At 38.8% G+C, this 25,111-nt stretch overlaps 1 protein-coding gene across 1 annotated transcript in view; it reads left to right on the top strand.

Moving 5' to 3' along the window:
• The window catches only part of LOC139742541 (glutathionyl-hydroquinone reductase YqjG-like), a 107,636-nt gene extending 85,610 nt beyond the window's left edge, over positions 1 to 22,026 (top strand). Inside the window, exons 2-8 of the mRNA XM_071653073.1 lie at positions 5,901 to 6,073; positions 8,356 to 8,428; positions 10,263 to 10,461; positions 12,640 to 12,733; positions 13,825 to 13,941; positions 21,284 to 21,400; positions 21,917 to 22,026. Coding sequence (XP_071509174.1) covers positions 5,901 to 6,073; positions 8,356 to 8,428; positions 10,263 to 10,461; positions 12,640 to 12,733; positions 13,825 to 13,941; positions 21,284 to 21,400; positions 21,917 to 22,015 — 872 coding nt within the window. The 3' untranslated portion in view covers positions 22,016 to 22,026. The remainder of the gene's footprint in view (positions 1 to 5,900; positions 6,074 to 8,355; positions 8,429 to 10,262; positions 10,462 to 12,639; positions 12,734 to 13,824; positions 13,942 to 21,283; positions 21,401 to 21,916) is intronic.
• Positions 22,027 to 25,111: the final 3,085 nt, after the last annotated feature.

The raw sequence follows: 25,111 nt of genomic DNA on the forward strand, positions 1-25,111 counted from the left end.
CAGTATAAGCTGCAATGTGTGACACATACTTTAGCGACATTTACAGTCACGTTATAATAGCCTCAGTGTCACTACACGTATTTAGCGCGTCACCTTGTACTCGTATAATATTGACAAGGTTTCCTGTATGGCGGCAGTACCCTGTTGCGAGAATAATTATTGATGAACAGAAATGAGGAGAGAAAATCGAGACCACGCCTTTAAAATGAGCACTACCAGACGTCGGGCTTTAAACAAGCATAGCAGTGATGTCACGAGAAGGAATGGTTATGATTCATCGAATTCTGTTTCACTCCCGTGTCTGTCCCAATTCTCATGTTCCCTCCAAGTTCATCGAGTAACAAGCTTATAATCGACACCGTATGTAACTTGTGCTCTCACCCTCTCTCTCGTGTATATGTCATGCTGTGTAATACTGACTAATGCCTGATGGTCACTGTTTAAAGTATACTGCCTCGCTGTTTCAAAACTGCCGTTTTTAATACGGAATTATTGCGCACACTAACGCCCAACACAACTTAGTCATCGATAAGCGCATACTAGAGGGAAAACCTGACAGAAAAATGCACAAAATACCCTTTAATAAACACGAATCGATCAACAACCTTGTGCCCAATTAATACAATCACTGATTCAGATACCAAGTGCAATTCTCCAGAGGTTCAATTCTGATTAGCAGCTTTAAAACCATTATAGCTTGCAATTCTATTCATTTGTTTATTATTTATAGATACTTTTTGTTCATTTATTTATTCATCTATACTGATCTATTTGATTGTTCAATCATTCATTTACTTTTTGCCAGCAGCTGCAGTGCGTTTCGAAGCATAATGACCGAACTCTGTCTGAAATTTCTAGTCAGAATTTTGCATACTAGGACCTAATAAAGGAGAAATGTCATTCTTTTTATATGTCTTATAACACATGATCTCCTGCATGTAGGCCGTGTTCCTCCATTTGACCGCGTGGCCTCATTATATACACACCATACAGAATGATCACACTTTGAGTTCTTTTATTTTTCTTGCAGTTGAGCATGAAGTTGTTAAATTAGTCAGTCATGCAAAAGATGAGGATGAATATAGTTTTCTTTGATCGAAGGTCATAAGCCAGAAAAAAAAAATGTCCGTGTTGAGGAAGGAGATGTCATTATTGAAATTTTGTTCACAACATGATAATATCAAAAGCTGCGCGGATCCCAATCGTCAAGATATCAGTAGAATTTGTGTGTGAGTGGAATTTGTAACAAACACTCTGACACTTTAGTGATTATAACAAGCTTTAATTATGTTTTGCCTTGATTTTTATCTAACTATTAATATTGATTTCGAAACACACACAAACAAATACATTTCCGCGAAATTATAACTATCCAATTCGCAGTATGTCATTCTCTATTTTACCATCTTGTATTATGTCTGACGTTCATCAGATGAAAGGTCAAATAATTATGATAGATTCTATTCACTGCAGGATATGTAAAACAGCTTAAAAAAGAAACACACGATTCATTAGCACTTGGAGGAGGCATGTATTGGCCTGCTGATGGCATTCAAAATTAGTCATATCAATTCAGTCATGGATTATAATCCGTGATCATCAATGATAAAACGGTGTGATTCAGCAGCTGCCCGTGATATGACTAAATTGATATTCTTGTCTCTAATTAACGACTACATAACACAGCGTGCGAGAAGTCAATGACGAAAATTTCACTGAATTCAAGAAAGTCTAAACTCTAATTCTTTCTTCAGAATATTTTATCTCCCTAACCCAGCTGTCAATGGATTTCTCTCTGCTCCTCCTCCTCTCTCTCCACCTCTTCCTTCTGTCTATCTATCTGCACATCTGTTTGATGTATCTATCTATCTATTTATCTATCTATCTATCACATCCACGCACACACACAGACCCCCCCCCCCTCCATCTCTTTGAAACATTCGGAGATTGTGCGTATTTATGAAGGCAAAGTGTACAGCCATCTTCTCTATAAAGAGAACACAAACTGCTTTAAGATTCTCTCCTACGGTGTTCTAGACATATAAAAGTCGTTGTTTTGCCATGTAAGACGTCGAAAACAACATGTCGAGTGGATAGATGAGAGCCTGATATGCTTATTAAGAAAAAAAAAAGTTTCAGCTTTTTTTTTTTCCAGTTGTTTCTTGGAATCATACGTCAACAGGGGCAATGTGTCTCCGTGACATTTTTGTCTTCATGCCCCTTGGGAAGCCTTTCCTAACATACTATGCCTAAGCTGTGTATATATGACATTGTCTTGCTGTGTGTCATTGTGTAGATGTGGATTACATGTGTGTGTGTGTTTGTGTGTCTGTGTGTTTGTCGTGAAGCCGCTAAATGTCATGGAAATAACGCTGTCATCGATCCCTCGATCGAAGCCTCGATAGAGCAGTCCCGATGGAAATTCGAATTAAATCGCCATGGCATTGCCCAACTCGTCTGTTGAGCCATTGCCAAAACTCTCGTTTCCTCATAGGCACTGTGGTATCGCTCTGTTCAATCGACTGCATGCCATCGTCTTGATTTTGCAACATCTAGCCATCGGCGTCCATCTGGTACGTCTGTAGCATAACAAGAGAATTAATTTCCTTTCCTTGTAAAGCTTAGACGATATCGGAGTTTATCAGATCGAATTCATGGTATCAATTCTGTTATCACGTCCATGTATGTTTGTAAGTGTTCGATATGCCCCCCCCCCCCTCCAAAGAAGGAAAAGGTCACGTCATCGAAAGAAAGAATAATGAAATATCACCATCCCTTGAAGAATGGGGGGGGGGACTTTAAGACACTCTGTCGTGGTATACAATCATTTGAGAAACTGGAAAAAATGCTCAAGAAAGAATCAATGACGATTTAGCAATAGATGGGGTAGGGGAGGGGAGAGAGACACAAAGAGAGAGAAAGCATAGGAACGGATACAAAATCTAGCAATGTCATGAATCCTTTATATTCCTATATAGATTATCAACATGAGCCGAGAAGACTCGATTTGGCGACTACTTTGTGGTTTGTTTGCGCTCTCGCTCTGTGCTTTGGGGAGGGGGTGGTAGGAGCAACAGTATATCCCCCAAGACATCGAGAACCAATAATGCACTCTTCCATATTTCCATGGATGAAGAATGTTCATCGTGCGTATACAGAATCGAGAAGTGTATAAACAATCCGATTGCCGATTACAAAATGTCATGAGTGTTTACTGTTTGCGGTTGAGTCTGTTTTACACGTTCCACAGTCGCAAGTAACACTTATTGTAGTTGTGTACTTTGTGAGAGAACAGAACAATAAAGGCAGTGTTTATGGGATATATTATACTGGTAATTTGCATCATGAATTATTGGTGATTTATGATCGCTTTTTAGCTCTCGTGGCATTAAACATGGGATTCCGGAAAAAAGTGGAAAGATTGGAAGCGACAAAGGAGAAGATTTTAAACAGCTACTCATCAAGACTTAGCTAGATCTTTTTCACGTCTGTAGTCAACATTACCATTTATAAATGGTCATGTCTCCACAATGTCCGAGGGCAGTCATTTACTGAGCTTCCTGTAAAACAAGTTGTCGTTTAAAGGACAATTCTACCTTCATATCCACGTGGATTGAGTGAATGCAGCATCATTAGTAGAACACATCAGCGAGAGTTTAAGGAAAAATGGACAATTCGTTCAAAAGTTATGAATTTTTGAAGTTTCTGCGCAGTCACTGTTGGATGAGAAGACTACTACAGTGGATGATGTCACATGCGTACAACAATATAAGAAAAATATAAAGAGAATATGCCAAAATTTCAATTAAAAAAAAAAGTGCATATTTCCTCGACATGTCACTGACGTATGTTGAGGGTAATATTATTCTCCCTGCCTTCATTTCTGAAAGAGGCAAGTCAAACGTTCTTTTATTATGACAGAAAAGTGAAAATATGTTAAATTTTCTTCATAGTTTCTCTATATCGTTCTACACGCGTGGCATCACAAGCTGTAGTAGTCTTCTTATCCAGCAGTGACTAAGCAAGCAGAACTTTTGAACGGATCAATTCGCGGATTGTCCGATTTTCCTCAAGCTCTCACTGATGCGGTATGCTAACTATTGCTGCATTCACTTAATCTACATGCCTATCTAGGTGAACTTGTCCTTTAACTGCCTCAATGTGCAGAACGGCTCGATGAATGTTGGCGTCTGTTAATACGTGGGGACAGATTTATCGGCAGGGCGTTTCTTTAGGGGATTTCCCCTTCTCCTCTTCCACTTGCGCGTCTGTCGGTGTCGTAACAATGCGAACGCGGCGGGAGTGTACAAGCGTCTGTCAGCCTCTCTGTGAACGTGATTTCAACGATGTAAGTTCGTCGTTCTGCGATCTCGTTGCCAGATAACGTGGGAGAAGAAAGTGCCGTCTAATGAACCATTTCCACTGAAGTATACTGTAAAAGATCATAAAATCATGGTAGCAGTCGAGAATATTATGAACCTGTATCGTGTGTGTGAGAGAGTGTGTAAATTTTGAGCGCTGTCTGCATACACCGTTGCCAGCACTTCAGGCACAATGCAATCAGCGCTACAAACGTGCTTTGCAATCTCAAAAATGAATGTTTATTTTCAGACAAGAACAATGACGTCTGCCCAGGGGCTTATGACCACTTTTCAGTATCACAACAAACAACTCAAGGGCTTTGTTATGTTCCGTGTTTGTTTTTCGTACTTCGGAGATAAAATGGATATTCGATTGCTGATTCAAGAAAACTTTCACCTTCAGTTCAGTTCAATATGATTTTTTCCCCTTGCAAAATACAATTAGCAGGTCCTGTATTTAAAAGAAAATCTACTAAATGAATTTGCAGTTATGTGATCGCGATATAAAAATTTACAGTACTTGAACAAATACAATGAAATAAAGGCAGTCGACGATACACCGTAGAGATCAATAATAACCTTTGAGTATCTCTGTCATGCATGTAACACTTTTGAGAGGGAAAGAAATGCAAGTCTGTAATCTTGACCACGTGCTTGAAGGCAGCCTCAGAAAAATAGGAAAAACACACAGAAATGGGCAAATTTTCCTCTGAAACTTGACTTCAATCAACAAAGGAAGCGAGTGGTTAATGAAGAAAAGCAAAGTGAAAGGCTATAAAATATAAGTATGAAGAATGGAGTAAAGTGAATTTACTCTTGAAAAATTAATGCGTGTATGAATAAAAAAGAAACAGAAGAGCGAGAGTCTCATTTTAAATAATTCGACAAAAATGTAGGAAAGTTATGAAATGTCAGGGCGGATATGCTTTACGGTCATCTGTTTCAAAACAGTCACAACCATGCACAATGATATGCAATTACGAGAAGTAATTACTCGTCATTGTTACATTATACAATGTTGAAAGAAATTTGTTTTGAATGAATGAAATGACTGTAAGAGTGACATCGTATCAAGATCGAATAAAGATATTTTGATTTAGATTCATATTTGGATGTATTGTGTGGTAATGCTATTTAAGTATTTTGGGGGTAGTTTTTTGTGTTTGTTTGTTTGTTTGTTCGTTCGTTCGTTTGTTTTGCCTGTGGGGACAGTAAGTTCAGACTAAGAGAACCTCTGTAGATAAAAAATTTTCCTCGGATGCATGCGTTTTGAGTATTGTAGCTGTGTAGTGACGTTTTTTATTTGACTTCACTTCCACCGGAAGAGACTGATGGAGCTAACAAGACAGTGCATGCTTCACATGGTGTTTATTGCGTTGTCGATAGCGCCATATATTGCCCGCTAATTGATATGTTTATTTCGTCGCGCACTCGTCCGCACGACCGTATATAAATATGCGATATGTATCTGTGTCAAGTTCGATGAGGTCACGATTGATTCGTTGTTTATTTGGTTCTCCTTCTCACCCGGATATACAGCTGATGGACCCTTTCAGCCGGCCGCTGGTCGCTATCACCTCTATGTCTCCCTGGCCTGCCCGTGGGCGCACCGGACGTTGATCGTCCGCTCCATGAAGGGTCTCGCGGGCGCAATAGGGGTAACAGTGGTGGACTGGTTTCTCGGGGACAAGGGCTGGAGTTTCACCGATAAGGTAACCGGAAAACCCCTTCATTATGACCCACGGCGTCGACGTCATCCAATGTTGTTAAGTGATACTCAAGGTTGATGTATATACATCACATGACCCAATCCATGCTTTCTACGATCCACTAAAGTACCAACATTATTGTGAGAGTGCAGCAAGTGGGCGAAATGCTACAGTTAACACAATAGATCAATACCCGTTTTCGGAGGTTTTTCTTCTTCTGCTTCTTCTTTTTCTTCTTCTTCTTTCTATCTTTCTTTCTTTCTTCAAGCAGGTTGGATAATCTCGTAATGTCTAGATATTCGATAGCTACGTTACAGTGACACCATTTCATTTACAAAATTTTGTTGTTGTTGTGGGGGGGGGGGTGTCAGATCTTCCGTGGGTATACGTGTGTTGATTATCAGCAACTTTGACTGAAATACACGGTGATTTCCCAGTAAACACTTCAATTTCCCCTCACATAATTCTCCATCATGTCTTGCATGGAGGCATGATATGGGACGTTTGCTTTGACGACCTCCATGAAATCGAGGATGCTGCAGTTCCGAGAGCGACGGAAGCGTTGGGAAATGCGCCCCCGTTCCCATTTTTAGACACCTTACATGGCATGCATTTTGTATATTGATTCCAGGGCGAATAGACCCACATTATACGTACAAACAAGACAGCGTGATACTCACCAACGTCATTGAAAGCGATTTAAACATACAGTTCTTTTTTTTTTTCATGAAAACTTATTTAATACTACATAAGGGCCTACTTGTATACTTCCTTTCTCTTTAAACTCGTGCCAGCTTTATCACTATGTCGGCGACCGTATTATAATAATTATGTCCCCTCGATCGCCAAATAAGCGCACACAACATATCCTTTTTGAGTTTTATTTCTGTTTTCATGTATAATGCTATACCCACGGTTCAATCACCGTGTCCATGCCAGTGGATAGTGTGTGGCAATAATATTACCTTGTAATAATGTGCAGCAGACCCCTGCTTCCTCTCCATTAGCCCTTCCTTTTCCCTCTAAACTGACCCTTCCCGCGCACCGTTTCACGAAAGTTGTCAGGCTGACAAGATGTCAGTCACTGACAATTACCATGGTAACAGTCAGTGACCAGAGCTTCGCAGCCAATCAAATCCACAGATTTTGCTGAAATTGTCAGAGACTGACAACTTGTCAGAGCTGACTATATTGATGAAACACCCCCCTGATGTTTCTTGCTATTTTGTCCTGTCTACGTCCTTGTTTCCTCGGCCGTGTGTGTGTGTGTGCGTGTGTGTGTGCGCGCGCAGGGGCGGATCCAGGGAGGACCGCAACCGGCGCACGCCCCCCCCCCCTTTATTTTTTGTTGAAACAAAAGAAATAAAAAGAAAAAAATGGGGGAGGGGTGCGTGCGCCCCCTTTAATTTTGTAAACGCGCCCCCTCTTTACGGAATTCCTGGATCCACCCCTGGTGCGTGTGTGTGTGTGTGTGTGTGTGTGTGTGCGTGTGTGTGTGTGTGCGTGTGTGTGTGTGTGCGTGTGTGTGTGTGTGTGTCTGTGTGTCTGTGTGTGTATGTGTGCTTCTGTGTGCTTCTATTACTTTACCTTCTATAATTTTTTTTTCTTTTGTAAGTCCAGTTCATTGAGAGGCCCACATAATAAGCGTCTTTTACGCTTGCCTCTCTTTTCCAATATCACAGTTACTATGATAGAACAAATGAAATAGTTTGATATAGTTTATGTACTTGCCCATCTTAATTTTCCTCTTTCTAAATATATATGTTGGTATATTTTGTATCAAGATGATTTATTGTATACATTTATCTTTCGTGAATTTGTGAAAATGTGAAAATGGGAATAAGATTTGATTTGATTTGATTTGATTTGATTCTATGTGTATGAATTGTGTAGGTCCTACATCTATATACCTGTGTTTACCTATCGTATGGCGATTGAAATGAGGGATGTTAGGTTGTTCAAAATGTTGCTTTTTATTTGCTATTTGTTTTGTAATTTTGTAATCGCTCTGAGTCTCATGGGAAGAGCGTACACACATTCAGTGTATTGTGTTGTATTGTATTGTATGGTATGGTATGGTATGGTATGGTATTTAATTCCCTTCGTAAACTGTCATGACTGATATTTCTTTCCTTTGTCAAATATGTGTTTATAATCGTATTCACATTTATGCTTCTGTCTGTTCTTTTATCAATTTTATCTTACGTCTTATTTAATTTGTTTACATTACTCTGTCTCTTCGACACTCACTATGAGCATGCCCTTGCTCTACTCTTTTTATTTAGCAACCGAAGACGTCATTGGATACGATCAATAACTGCAACTTCTTGAGAGAGGTGTACCAGAAGGCAAACCCCGGTGAGTGTTTAAATCAGTCCAAAATAGTCACATTATCTAATCCAACAGAATAATGGATGACATGTTCTGTAATGCGTGTAATGGTAATATTATGATCCTTAAATTCATCCGTTCAAGATGGCGATAAGGTGGTATAGTGCACTGTGTACTGTGCACTGTGTGTGTGTGTGTGTGTGTGTCAACATGATGTGTGTACTTGTCATCTGAGTAGCTTTTGTTTCCTCGATATTTTATAATTACATGAAAATATACAACATTTTAAGTAATTGAATATGTTTTCAATAGGAATAGCACACCACTTAAAAGTTAGTCTGAAAAGAAAGAGTTTAGTCTGAAAAGAAAGAGTTTACATGACAAGCACAACAGTGAAAATGTAATCAAAATAAAAAAGAAAGGAAGTTAAATGATTTGCCTGATGTCGTACAACAGTTTTTGAACAGTTGATATGAATCAAGCAAAAATAAAATGCATTGATGAGCTCATGATGTCATCACCTCACAAATTTCCTTTGATCTTGTACGAAAAAACAGCCAATTTTTTCCTTTTTTTTTTTGTCTGGAATTATACAACATAATGTTATTGCTGGTTGAATGACTTCAAAATAATGATCAGTCAGACATATCAGGATTTTAGACTGTGGGCATGATTGCGTTGGAACAAAACACTGGAAACTTCATGATTTTGTGAACATAGGGCCTACTGCATATGGCAAATTGTGAAGGGATGACGTCATCAATTCTTTATTGCACATTCATATTAACTGTTCGAGAACAGTTACTGTTTCGTAAAGATTTATAGCGAAACTTCACGATTTCTTGACATCCTTCATTTTTCGATCCAATTTTGATCAAACTTTTGTGCCTGTGAGGTTTTTCCTCTTTCTTTTTAGTCTTAATTCTATTTTTTTTTTCGTGGATTTTCCCTTTCAGTTGAATAGCCTTGATGTCTGTCTATTAATAACTTGAACAGATAACATCTTATACGTCCGTCCATCCATAATGTGCTATGAAATGTGACGGAGTGTATAGGATCATTACTAAAGCATGACTCCGCTCCACCCATACCCCACGCTCAATGAGATGAGTGACATATCTTAGAGCCGTCGTGCCATTCATTATATTCACAAATTTAGCATTTGTTTCTTTTTTAATCCTTTCTGTGCCGAAGACTTTGGAAAGTGTGTACAATGGTATGATTTGGGGGTTTGGTTTGGTTTGGTTTGTTTTGTTTTGTTTTTGCTTTTGTTTTTTGTGCCAATCGGCACTCAGAGCACTCGAAGGGTTAATGAATGACCAAAGACAGTGATGCGAAGTATTCAATAGAGAAATGACACGAACACCGGATACACACAACTATATATAAATGTCCCTCATGTAAAAGGAATATATGGGTACATTAGGGTGCGTTATTGAACTTCCTTTGTTTTGCTCTTGACATATAAAGGTGGTCGTAGCGTATATTTTATGTTTCATTGGTGGATTTTTAGTATTTTTTTCTTAACTTTTTTTTCAAAATTTCATTAGAATTGTTATAAATTTCATTAAAATTGTTAATTCTAATCCTTCCTTGATTTTTTTTCTTTGTTCTTTATACATACCCTCTTTGTAAGCATATCTCTCTTGACGTAATGTATAGTTTTAGCGTATGTTTATATTTTGTTGGAGGAATCTTAATATTTTTTCTAAAGGTTTTATTGTAGGTACTAATTAATTTGATCAATTAAATTAATCATTTTTTTTATCCTTCCTTATTTTTTCTTTACTTACCTATTATGTAAGTATATCTTACAGCAAATTAATTTTGTTCAATTAATCATCACTGTTTTCTCCCGCAGAGTACAGCGGCCGAATCACCGTCCCCGTCTTATGGGACAAGAAGTTAAACACAATCGTCAACAATGAGTCCTCGGAGATCATTCGCATGCTCAACAAGGAGTTCAATGAGTGTGCAGGAAGTGAGGAGCAGCGAAATATTGACCTCTGTCCGGACAGTCTGCTGGGGAAGATTGACGAGGTCAACTCGTGGGTCTATGAGTAAGTCGAATGCATCTCATTGAGTATGATCTTTTGCTCATCAAAAACAACCAAACACATAGCAGGCTTTGCCAAGTAGCTCATTTCCACCCATAATTATTGTGGTTTCCACCTTCTAGTCCCGCATTCCCACTGTGTAATAAAAATAGATTCATGGTCATCATCATGATAGGGCTCACACGGGTAAATAATTCCCCATACAGAGACGTGTGTTAAAATTCAAATTTCAAAAAATTCTGTGAAATAGCTGGGAGAAATGAGGTGTTTCATCTTCACTAACCTGGATAAGTGAGATATACCCTTTCATCCATCAAATTTCAAGGGTGGGTTCTTTTGCTCTAATTCTGTCCACGAGTTCTTGTCGCTCAAAAAATCACCTATTTTCCGTACACGTACCCAATGAAATATAGTCCCCTCAAATTCCATCAGAGAAGCTTTCATCTTCCAACCAAATTGCAGTTTGTAGAAGAATTCATATTCAATGTCTCCAGCTATTCAGTTTTTTGCCAAACTACATGATTGATTTTTAATTATTTTTTTTCTTCATTTATTTTGGTATCTTTGGTACGAATTTGTGAAGGGGTCTGGGACAGTCCATTTTATTTACAGACGTGAGCCCGATAGTGTACAAAAGAGTGATGGCAAGGACTATTTTTTATAGAATTATAAGCACATTAATGCTGAAAATGGCCGTATTTGCCAATAATAAAGAATCATTACAAAGGAAATGGAAAAAAAAAATCACTACCCGGCAAAATGTTAACATATGTTCCTTCTGTCATATAATTTTTTCCCCTGAAAACTTCATCCTAATACGTAAAAAAAAATATATATATATATGTATTATTATTATTTTGCAACTGAACAAATAAACCAAATCAGGCAAAAAACAAAAACAAAAACATAACCCCCATGGCGAAGGTAACTAGCACAGAAGTGATCATTATTTTGCATGCACGTTTAAAGATAAAGACAGAAGAGGTATCTGTGGTTACATATTTTTGCAGTTGTTATTGGGAATTACGATAATTGGAGTTCCTTCAACAACAACTTCATAACTCACAATCGATTCTGACTGATGGCCTCACTAATGCAATTATTGCAAGTCCAAGAATGAACAATTTCTGTATGTCTTTATGCTTATGTCGTGCTGAAGTCTGGATGTTATGAGAATGAAGGCATGGAAGTCAAAAGGTTAATTTATAATTATTTACATAATACATGTTATGCATGTACACACGGCATATAAGCCACACTTGGTCAAGCCGAAAAACATATTTCTTTCCAACATAAAAGTGACCACAGGGACTGTTCTTCACTCTAAAAAAAAGATGAAATGGTAAATCAACATTTTGGATGTTGTGACTTCTCTAACCTTTTGTAAATTAGAGTGTTCGATTACTTGCCAATGAGACCTATATTTTGAGAGCTTACATTTGGTGGCTCATCTATGCATCATTCAAGTTCAACATTTCGATAAATTGTCTCACATAATAGATGGAGGTTGTGAAACGCTTGAATACTATTTATGGACATAAAAATATTGAAGCGACGACGCTGATCTACAATGGTTCCTGATTGTTTGCATAGGTATTTTGAGAAATCGCACACTTCGTGCATGCAGTCAAATATTGTACAGGTCTGTAAATCTGGAGAAAAAAACAACAACATCAACAAAAGACTGTCAGCATACTGCTGCTTGCATGAAGCGAAAAGTAGCAGGCAGCACGAAATAGACTTGCAGCTGCCGACTCGTGCCGAAACCACTTCAAGCTAATTGAATCCCCTAGCGGAAGCAATTGATTAGAAAGCCGCGGCCAATTAACTAGAATTTAATGAAGTCCACTGATTGGTGCGCTTTGTGCGCGACTTATATTTGTCATTCCTTTACGAGAAGTCGAAGTTCCTTTGTTTTGACAGACAACAACAGAGGGATAGAAAGAGTGACAGACAGACAGACACACACAGACAGACAGATAGAAAGAGAGACAGAAGACTCACAGACTAACGCGCAAAATTCAAGGTCACATCTTATAGGTTTGCTCGCTTTTGCTGTTTCTTGGTTGCACCATGGAGGTTTACCTCCATGGTTGCACTCAAATAAACAGTTTGCAGTGCAAGACCTATAATCAAAATTGTAATCATTTCATCTTTGCCTCTGTCGTGTTCTCCTATAAGATTGGTCAACAATGGAGTCTACAAGTGCGGCTTTGCTCGAAGCCAGGAAGCCTACGACGACGCTGCGCAAAAACTCTTCGCTGCTCTCGACAGGGTAAGTAACTCTCTCGGTACCGCCAATTTCAAATGCCATTGATGTTGTATGCACAAGGGAGGCCGATCGCAATGACAGACTTAAAGTGCTATTCCACTCCTTGCCGAAGTTAGCTGTCGTTAATAGCGTAAAATCGAGCAGACATTATTTTATGATAAATAGTGTCATCAAAACCACAAGTCTATAACACATTAAGAAAGTTAAATGAGAATTTTAAGTTCCAGATGAAAACATCTATTTGGCTATGCAATAATATGCAAATTAGATTTTGTGCAAAATGTAACATGATGGAGAAATTAATAAATCAGCCGCAGCTGTCCCTTTAATTCTTTTCCACACCTCATTTAATTTGCGTATGTTGGTGCGGTAAAACATATTATGAAACTTTGAATCGCGTGAACTGCCAATTTCTGCACCAAGGCTTGCTGATAACGTAGTTATTCCAACTTGAAGAAATCTCATCGAATCAGATCGCGGCTTCCCGTTGGCTTCACTACCTAATTAACCTCATTTGATTATATCTCCCTTCAGCTCGATCGGTCTATTTTTTCATCTCCGTATATTCATATCTTTCCGGGGTTTGATTAGAGCTGTTCTGGGATGAAAACTGATAAATTATTTCCATCCGCCATATCTTTAATTACCCCCCCCCCCCCCCGACCCCGCTCCCGTGATATCTTTTGGACTATCTTTTGGGGGCGCTGTGACATAATGGATAAGACTCCCGACTCCCGATCGGAGGACCCGAGTTCGAATCCCGCCCGGTGCTTACGTCCTTGGGCAAGATGTTCTTTCCCACCTCCCTGTTCTTACCCACCATGTCCCTCTCGACTCAGGTGTATAACTGGGTACCTGGCAACGTGAGGGTAATAATAATGGCAGGGCCCTCTGGTAGAGGAGTGGCAACACTGAAGAGGTTACCCTGGCTTAATAAGACATTATTATTATTATTATTATTATTATTATTATCATTATTACTATTATTATTATTATTATTATTATTATTATTATTATTATTATTATTATTATTATCATAATCATCATCATCGTCATCATCATCATCATTATTATTATTATTATCATTATCATAGGTCGAAGACATCCTGTCGAAGTCCCGCTACTTGTGTGGTGACCACCTCACCGAAGCCGATATCCGTCTCTTCACCACGCTGATTCGCTTCGACACGGTCTACGCGCACCACTTCAAGGTGAGACACGACCCCGTATGCGGTGTGATAGTTTACACTCAAATCCACGTTTGACAGTACATCTCGATTTCCTACATAAATCTTGTGAATAAGCCACTTTGGCATTGGCTCATATGCGCATTGGTACAAATGACCTTTCTTTTTTCTCAGTTGGTTAGGCCCTGCATTATAGGCAGTTTACTTGTTTTCAAGCAGACTTAAAGCATACTTGCCGATGTAACAATTTATGGCATTCGTCAATCATGTTCAATCGGAAGAATGAATTTGCGTGGACCAGGTGACGTGAATGGTCCGTCAGTCAACACAAATCTATGGGGAAACCATTTCTTTATTTTGCATTGAATGTGTTAAGAAACTTTTTCTATTGATATTGCCAAATACCAGGCTTTTGCTGTTACTATAGTCCGGTGGCTTTGCTGGCAAGTACCCGGTTGACAAGGATTAAGTTTCACTGTAAAATACATCAGAGCATATAGGGCCTGGTCCTACATCCTAAAAAGAACTTATCAAATTAAAGTGGAATCGTTTCAAATAGGAACTTAGGCGATTTCTACTTCAAATCTGCTCATTTTTTAAAAATAGATTCTGTTAGAATATGATCGGAATCTATCTAAATATGAAAAGAATCCATTCAAAATTTGACTACATTGTGAATAGAAACCATGAAAGTCCCCATCTGAAATCATTCCTATTCAAGATGGACTATTTTGTCTTTAGAGTGTGCGGTTTACATAATATACATATACCTCTGCATGACAGGTTAACTCGTTTTCACCGTTGCTCTGACCGGAGAACACAGATTCGCTTCCTAAATGAAGCGAAGTGACATATAGCGATTGTTTGAACTCTCCGGTATTACAACGTGAGGAGACAAGTCTGCCGAAAATTTAACATGTGAGACGCTACTAATAATGATATCGTCCACAGGTGCAATTTCAAGCATGAGGCTTTCGGAAGTGTAAGGATATCACCTATAAAAGGGCACACATGCACGAATTTAATTGGTTTGGTGTGTTTTATTTCTGCATTCAACCAAATACAAATTCAAACTCAAATTCCAAGGATACAAACGATGGGAAAACCAATGATTATAATTATAACGATATCTTGCAATTAGGTAGAAAAACGTACAAGCATATACAAAACAAAGTGTTAATAAGAGAAGAAGTGTATTATAGTAAATATTTTTCCAGTAAATGAGAGAAATAATTGAACGCAGGGGACCGCCACTGTGAGCGGTTCGGCTGCAAATGGATGGGACCTCACAAATTTAAAAATGTATGGAGCCATATTTATGACCGTGCCAGTTGGCAAAGCTGTTGATGTGCTGGTTTTGGTTTTGGTCTTGGTTTTTCTTTGTGTGTGTGTGTGTGTGTGTGTGTGTGCGGGGGGGGGGGGGGGGGGTCAAGGATGTGTGGACCCCTGTACATATGAGCCCAATATGTGATGGGGTCCTTTTGCGTTGCACATGAATTATCAAGAACGAAACATTTAAAGTCCCTTGACGAACACAAACGTACGACATGTCGTGTTCATATCGAGTTTCTTCTAAATTGCGAGATCCTAATGACACGCCGCGGATGAAGCTGTCGATGTGTATATAATTATTATATACCTGGATATATACTCGTGGGACATACCGAGAGGACTTCGAGAGGAGCGCCCTCCCGCTGTTACGGTAGGCGTGATGTCGGATGCCTCGAAATAATTCATGGAGTCGCGAGAGAGCGCCGCCTCGTACCATCAAAAGCGGGCCTCTTACGTGATGCAATCAAAGATGCACAGGTTATGGGCGATGATGATTAGCGCTATAACATCCATCATCTTTTTCTTCCCCGAAACCAATTTCCGCTCACCTCCCAACGCCCACCCTGCATGAATCCTGGGTCAGCGCGTTCCCAGGTCTTGCCTTGATGATGTCGACCAGCGCCCGCATGTGAGAAAGCAGCATTGTGAACGGACGATGCCTGAAAAAAGAAAAGAAAAGAAACTTGAGGTGTGAAATCATGCATGCGTCATTTGAAGCCCCCGCGTATTGCCGAAAGTTTGGACAAGGGGGGCGCGCTCTATCCCCAAAGCTCTGATGAATTTTGCAAAGAGAGAAAGTCGCCTCATGAACTAATATTTAGTTTTCCCGCTCTTGCCTCATTCATGATGGTATCTGGAAAGAGATAACGTCGTTAGACAGATGATAGGTAGCCAAGGGAACTCATAAAGAGTAGCAGCTTTGTTGATATTGTAAATCGTCTTCCAGGCCCTTCTATCTATTAATACTGTGCTGTCTTGAAGGGATGGGATGCAAGAAAATCTATTACCACCGCGGCTTAACCCATTGAGGACTAGCTGATTTTGCTGTAACACACATTTTCCCTGCCCGAGGATATGCTCTGGACTAGTCGTCAATCAGTCAGCGGCTTAATGTGTGAATGCGCTGACAAGGGAGGAGAAAAGACCATTCCCCAGCTTTTATCAATTCACCACGTGGATCTCCATGTATTAAAGTTTAGTGAACTCTTTACCCTTCTTCTTCATAATGATAATGGTATGCTGTTATTTACCCATAGGGTGTACTCTCTGCAGTGCCCTTCCAGAGGACCACGACTTATCATTCACTTCAATTCAATTTCATTTTCACATTTTTATTTCATTTTTCGACAAACACATGTAGACTTCACTTTTTTGGTAACAGAAAAATAAGGTGCGTAAAACTGTGAGATGAAAAGGGTGTATATACAATAATTGTAGATAACCTTACGATAATTATCCATTGTCATAAAACTGTAGTGATCAGAGGGAAGTAAACGATACGCAAAGCTCGAAGAATGGAGGAACCCACTAAAAAGACAAAGCTTGTAGGATGTGGGCCCCTCAGAAGAAAAGCATCAATTGAAAGCCCAGGGGGAAAACATCATTATTAAGTATCAGCGATCTGGAATTGACAGGTATATATACCCATCGAAACTCCTGGCTCAAGAGAATCCTGAGCCTTTAAGGGGGTGGGGTTGGGGATGTACATGTACACTCCGTAAAGGATTCGAACCGAGAATATCTTATTTCAGAGTCTGTAGGCACTGATGTCACGCCTTCGGTCGTGTTTACCTCGTTCAAAGAGAAACTCGATCCTGTGGTTCAGTGGATGGAACTGAGGACTCTCAGTCTTAAGGTCCCCGGTTCAATTCCTTTGTATGGCACCAGCGGCTGTGCCCTTTGTTGACAAGACACTGACTTTGTATCCTCTTTGCCTTGTCCTCAGATAGGAGAGGTCGGTACAGTTGTTCAGGTGCTTCCTGAAGACCTCGTGAGTAATTCAAACATAGTAAATTCAATTACACTCTTTACATTGTAAATGATATGCCATACGGAGAATAAATCAAATCAAATCAAATCAAATCAAAACAGCTCAAATCAAATTTAAACCCTACTTTCATTATTCAAATATAATATACAAAGAAATACTTGAAATTCGACATGCATTTTGAGTAATACACAGGAAGCACAGTTTGTTCATGTCTATGATCAAAAGATGATCTGACCACGATATAGATATGATCATATGATAAATGATTTACTAAGACCAAGGAGGATTGAGAGATAGAGTTCCAACTGGCTGTAATTATTCAAACAGCTGCCAATTTTCTACTGATGCACAAAAGAATCCCACAGGTGCATTTGTGCCTTTGATGATCACGGTTCCATGCCGCCGTCTTTTTGAGCAATCTGAAGATTCATTTTAAACTCAAACATTATATCGTCTATATTCTGCTTGTTTATTTGTCAAATAAAATGAATGTTCTCTTAATGATAAAGCATATGAAACAAAAGTAAATCCCGTCCTAGATTATGTGCAAAAATGTAAACCTGAGCCGTATGTCGTGAAAATCTTTGAAACTGTACTCTCACTACAAAGCCGATTTTATCATCTTTCCGATCGCTTGCGACAAATGAAACTGATGAGGTATAATTTTCGAGTATAGCTCGTTATTCATTTATATATTAGATTAGTGTAAAGTAATGTAAAAACGAGTTATTTTGATTTTCATTTCATCAATTTTTATACAATTTTTATTCGCACATCCCCGTGCCTATACTATTAACGTGCCACTTGTTTTCTACGAAGGGACGGCGAAAAGCAATTACCATCATAAAGACATATCTTCCTTTGAGAGTGACGAGTCATGATGCAATGCCACATGAATCAATTGTCTTCCTACCTGTGAGGCAGCTCCAGTTTAGCACATACTTCAAATATATCTGAGTGGCGGCATGAAACATGGGATCAAAGGGAATGAGACTGTTGTTACTCCATTTCTCAAACCTCCTTGCTAAGACCAAGAGGAAATAATTATGTTGGAACTTTTTCTTTGTCTATGCTATGATTCTAAGCACCACTCAGGCTTTTTTAGAATTGGTATGGAATACTTCGTTGGTGCTGACCAAGCGCAGCTTGCCCGGTTAAGTATGAAGGCAGCATGTCCTATTAACATCCCTTAGGGTTATACGGCGAGGAGCGGGCGGGGGCGCTGAGCCGAATGAGATCATTATGAAGATGTTAAATATGTCTGGTTGTCTGCGAGTCTGTTTTGTCTTTTTATTTATTTATTTGTTTTTCTCTTACCCTCCCTCTCTCTCTCCCTCTCTCTTTTCTCCCTGGTGATGCCAACATAAATAATGAAATGTCTTAATGTCACTGGTTTTTCTTTTTCACTTTTCCAAGTAACATGCGAATAAATGATTCACTTCGTTGCTCAGGATCCCCCTGCGTGTGATTTTTGGTAAATGGTGTGGGGAGGCCGTGACGGGCTGTTGAAGGGTCTGGTGAATAAGTTGACGCACGATTGGGAAAGGAGAGAGGGAGGGAGAAGGAGAGAGAGAGAAAAAAAAAGAAAGAAAGAAAGAGAGGGATAGAGAAATTGAAGGAGTGATATAATAGAAAGAGAGCACATCATGTGATATTCCAGACGTGTGCTCGCATAGTCTTTAACGGCGCTTTGCTGCATACGCAGGGACCGGTGTGCTGTAGCTAAAATCAGTGGCGGATCCAGAGGGGGCACACCGGGCGCACGCCCCCTCTTTATTTGTTGTTAAAACAAAAGAAATTAAAAAAAAATGATGAAACCAGGAAGTAGCACCAGAAATATTGTTTGCCCCCCCCCCCCCCCCCCCCCCTTTACGGAATTCCTGGATCCGCCTCTGAAAGTGGATAGAACCAAGCCGGGCTCTAAAATGTTGAGGTCACCGAGTCGAGTCCCAGTGGCAGCGGCGAAGGTCCCCCGGGCAAGGCAGACTGTATTCACTGTATCGTGGGTCTCCCCAGAATCTCTGCAGTAATGAGTGTCATAAGAGTATTCTTACATGTAAAATGTTCACAATCATTTACATTTTTTGCCTATTCCATAATGTGTCCGACAAAATTTTAGCCGTGTATTAGTAAAATTATTCCCACATCATGTACATACTGTTGTTGTTGTAATTGTTGTTTCTTTTTTTTTCGGGGGGGGGGGGGGAGTAGATTTTTTTTTTCTGTGAAGTGCATTGCCATGGGTCAGTAAATTTCTTCCGGTATATCATCAAACTGGGCGCAGAAAAAAAAAAACATGATGAAAAATAGATTTTGTTTCGTTATTTATTTTTATTGCTTGCGTGCGCCCGAATATGAAAAATGATGTACATCAGGTATTTCGTGATTCGGTGGAATTGGCTACCGTCAGTGATAAAGTCCCCGATTGAAGTTCCGCGGCAGCGATGGCAGTGCCCCCAGGCAAGGCACATTATCTCTTCCATTGCCGATATAATCTTTCGGGAGGAATTTATAGCCATCTGTGGCGTGCCTGTTCGCACGTAAGAAATTAATGAGTAATTCCCTTATAGATGGCAACGCGAAAAATGAACATCCGTCACCGTCGATTACGTATTTGCCGCCGTCGGTTGCGCATTCGGAAACAATCTGGAACTCACCATGGGGTGCTGTTCATGGTTTTAACCATTGCATTCCATTTCCCTGGACCACTCACATATCTCTGTATCACATTCATGTACATGATTACATTCTAAGCGAGTAAATCTTATAACATGACATTTTTGGGTACTTTGTTTTTAATGATCTGAATACAATGACGATCCCACTATTGCGTGAGCAGAAGACCTCCCCCCCCCCACCCCCACCAAAACAAAAAATAATATGAAATAAAAACAAATTGATAAACAAAATAAATAGGGAGTTGTTAAAATCACCCCAAAGCAGGAATTTTTCGATGTTAGGATCGAATTTGACGTTCTCACTAGCCGTCGATAGAAAGGAGCCAGATGTGCGAAAATATGAAGAAAAAAAAGAAAGAGAGAGAGAGAGAGAATTCTAGGAATTGTTGCTCATGCACAATCATAGGCAATATCTTGATGACGTCAAGCTCCATCTGCAAATTAAGTTTTGAACCTTTGGGGTGCTGTCAACAGCGATCTCTCTGCATTACTATTCGATCAGAAGTACAAGTATAAGGATGAAGTGTACTAGAAATGCCGAGTGAACGATTTTGCATAATCGCTCCTCTCCTTAATGAGAACTGGTGACGCTTTTCTCTCGAGGCTTTGGACATGTCTCTTATACATCTGTTGCGGAGACAGTATGACCAATTCATTCAACAACATCGTGAATTATTGAGGAGCGAATGCGCAAGATGTCGCACCACTAAGGAACCAAGTTTTACCGATCCAATTGAACTTTTCGCATAAAACTTCACACCAAGCAAATCAGGAAGTAGACGAGGGCATTCACTCTGAATTACCGCTTACCTAACCACACATGAGAAGTTGTCTATCGAGCTGGCGTGGAAAGCTGGATGTCAGTTTCTTGATGATGTCAAAATCTGTAATGTATAAAGTATAACAGTGTCATATAAAAGCGTTTTCCTTTTATTCTACCTTCCAGATTGTACTGTGTAATTCTTTATGGGAGTGGTAGAGACGGGTGCTGTTCGTTATTCCCAATGTTCGATATTCCGAAGGTTCGTTAATCCGAAACACGCAAATTCCCTATACCTAGAGGTTCATTAATCCGAAAATGAAAAGGGTTCGTTAGTCCGAACTTGTGGCGTTATTCCGAATGTTCGTTCTTCCGAAAATTTGTTCATCCGAAAATGAAATTCGGAAAAACGAACCTTCGGAATAAGGAATCTTCGGACTGAAGAGCCTTCGGAATATCGAACCTTCGGAATAACGAGCTGTAACCGGTAGAGACATCGGTATTTAATAGCCATGTTTTCTTCTGTTGTTTCTCTGACTCGTTGATACCCATGATAGAATGATGATATCGCTGTCTTTTTGGCGTCACTGCATTTATCCATAATAGTGCAACAAGAAGCGGATAGTTGACTACCCCAACCTGTGGGGGTTCACCAGAGACATCTACCAGACTCCGGGCGTCAAGGAAACGGTCGACCAGGAGCACATCCAGAAGCACTACCAGGTGAGTTGTGGCGGGGAAAGGGATGCGGGGCATGGTGGATTGGGGCAGGTGAAGCCTTTAACAGCGTCTTTGCCCGTCAAATTTCCAGGAACTACGGTTTTTGTTTTGTTTTTGTTTTTGTGGGGTTTTTTTTTGTGGCTTGGTGCTGTGTCGATTTCTTATGATTTTTTTTTCTATTATCCTTTGTTAGTGTTTCATATAACCAAGGGAAAGTAGACAATGAAAGGTCTAAATGCAAAAACCGTTAAACGCCGTTTTCCTTTTTTTTTTTTTTTTTTTGTTAAAGTAAGGTCATCATCAGATAGACAAAAACAAATTCAGAAATATAAACAAATGAGAAGGAGAAGAAGAAAGATGAAGGAAAAATAGAATGAGAATGATGAAGAAAATGATAATAATTTCCTGTTTAGAAGCTAGTTAATGTGAACATGCATGACTCACATATGGACAAAGTGAACGTTTATCTGACTTATGGCATTTTTACCCTTTTTATTTCTTCATTCTTTACCATGCCAGTTAAGCCACACTTCCATCAACCCGTTCAGCATCGTTGCCATCGGTCCCGACCTCGACTTCGACGCTCCCCACGGCAGGGACACCCAGTTCCAGAAGTGAACGTGGAGTTGGCGCATTTACCACCAGGGTGTATACAGACCACCGACAATCACCCATCAACCAATCACACACACACACACACACACACACACACACACACACACACACACACACACACGCACACGCACACACCCACACATATGCAAATGAACAAGTAAACTAATATCACAAACATTGTCTGAAAAGGAAGGTCCCCCCTCCCCCGGACGCGCTGGCCTATGACAGTTACGATTGTTGTAAAAACAGTGCAAATCACGCCGATGCTTTCAAGAATATTATGCAAGATTCATAGCTTTTTCATGTTTTTATTCTCTGTGTTCAGTCCGGAAGTATGAAATCCCCAACAATTTTCGTTACTGCATTTCTTAACTGTAGACCATCAAATGTTGCCGTGATAATAATGATCAAATGCATAGATGAATTGCACTCCTAACTCAAAATAGTTACCTCATATCTATGAAAATTAGTGAAACGCGATACTGTAATAGTCTTTCAATGTTTTCGTTTGTTGTTGTTTGATTACCTTCAATATAAAGTAATGGGTGTATCATGATTTTCTGGTTTAGCAGCATACACTTCTGTCTGAGACCATCAGTGTGTATAACAAAGACAAAGATCATTGATATCAATGTTGATTTACACAGGTTAAAAGATTAAGATACATTGAGTTTTGTTACTTTTGTTTTCTTCCTGTTAGTTTATCTCTTCGTGGTTATCTCCAATTCGCGTACAGCAGAGTCACTGCAGAATGAGAGACGTACTGTGAATGTCTAACTAGAATAATGTTTTCTTCTCTCTCTCTCTCTCTCTCTCTCTTTCTCTCTTATTTTTTGTTTGTTTGAATGTAATATTGGCTGATTACTTAGTTATCTTCTTTGTTGCACAATAATGATTACATTATTAATATCAGTTGTTACGATTCATTATTGGAAAATATTCATAAGTCGAAATTTCCGTCGCATTTTAATTTCTGCCTTTGAAAGGTTATCTCTTTCCCTCTTTCAAGTCTCGTGATGAAGTCACTGTTTTATGTTACATGTAACTCTCTTGACTCGATGTTACGCTAAAATCTCTTTATATAACGAAAATGTTCTTTGTTTACGTTATTGCACCCGTAGAGATACAATTTTGTATATTTGTTGGTGTAGGTATAATTTTACATGATGTAGTCTATAAGTGTGCCAGTGTGGTTAGCATTCTATGTTATAGTATTCATCTTCGAATGGAAATATATCTTGTGTGTAGAAGAATGTCCGTGATATGTTAGAAATCATTGTAACTCATCTGATTATGCTGTATTTTGTGTAATGATTTATGAAAGGCTGAATATGATAACATTCATATGCCTTCTTCGTGATGATAGTAATATGCTGTCCTGAAATTCTGAAGTGTATGTGTATGTTAGATTTTAGGTAGCTAGATGTAATTGTCATTTGGTCGAAACGAAGACCATCATATTGCTTGGGTAGTCTGTTTTAACAAGCATATTCATTCATACTACTTTTTTTTTTACATTTTGCTATTAGTACACGCACAAAGTTGTCGCTTAGCCATGTTCATAGTCTATTTTGTTGCAATAGATGTGTACTTGGGCGTTGCGCAACGCTCGGCGTTGTAGATGTTTATGTACTAGAAGTATCCGAGGCATTGTTTTCAATGGCATGAAACTATGCAGTACTTTCTTTTCTTCTGTCTGTGTGTCAGGATATACATCAAATGTAGGTAGGATTCTCAGGTCTAACTCAAATATCGTAGATATAATATGGTATTCATTGCAGTGATGACAGTTTTGTGTGGAGAATAAACCTTGAAATTCACGTAGAGGTTAGTTGCATACGTGTTGTATAATGTATGTATGTATTCATATGTATATTCATATGTATATCTTCAAATATATTCAAATATATCCAAATGTATATATATATATATATATATATATATATATATATATGTATATGGGCCTATATATATATATATATATATATATATATATATATATATATATATATATATATATATATATATATATAATTATGTATATGGGCCTACATATATATATATATATATATATATATAATTATGTATATGGGCCTACATATATATATATATATATATATATATATATATATATATATACATATAATTTGTATATATGTGTGTTTGGTGTGTGTCTGTGTGCTCTGTGTGTAAATATATATTTCATTTCATTTTCATTATATATATATATATATATATATATATATATATATATATATATATGTAATATGCGTATTTCTTTATCAGCTACATTTTCGCTAAGTTAATCGATTGAGTCATGCGATTCTCTCTTTACTATTGAAAAAGATATTAATTGGTTCAGTCAAAAAACAAAACAAAAAATTACCAAGACTTGGTGTATCTTATATACCGGAACTATAGCTTATACAGAGAACAACTAGGGAGTGGAGCTCCTGCAAACATACGAGTGTGCAATGGATAGAACCACATAGGGCTGATTATCATAGAAAACATTAATATACACCAAAGAGGCAGTAAAAACGCTAACGCTAAGAGTGCTAAAAAGGCTGAGAGTGCATGGTATCGAAGCTCGCATATCACGCATGCTTCTCCTAATGGAGAAGAACTCACGGTAGACGTGGCGTCCTGCCAGGGCCAGTGTGATTTATTATTTGGAATCAACGAAAAGTTGTGCTCGACTATGACAAAATGGGCAGCTTAGCAAAAAATAAACTGACAAACAAAACGCATGAGATATCAAAAATATGAACACAATATCAAAGATACATAGACAAAAAAAAAAAGAGGAGAAGCCATAATATATATATTAGTCAAGAAAATTATGCCAGAAAGTTCATTAAGACGCCTATGACACGTTAGGACTTATGACATGTATTGATATGGCCGTGATGGGTTCATGGGGTTCATCTTAAAACGTGTGTTGTCTATGTTAGGTATGTCTCCGTCACACTTCATTTCAATACAAATGCAATAACAAAATGCAAATTTGGTATGGAAAAGGTCAAAGCACGATCTCCAAAATTTAGAAAAAAAAAAATCAAAGCAAAACAACACGGAAAAACAACAACTATATAAGCG

This window comes from Diadema antillarum, unplaced genomic scaffold, assembly GCF_040938485.1.
Source record: "Diadema antillarum isolate AM-2024a unplaced genomic scaffold, OU_Dant_1.0 seq00001004_RagTag, whole genome shotgun sequence".
Lineage (NCBI taxonomy): Eukaryota > Metazoa > Echinodermata > Echinoidea > Diadematoida > Diadematidae > Diadema > Diadema antillarum.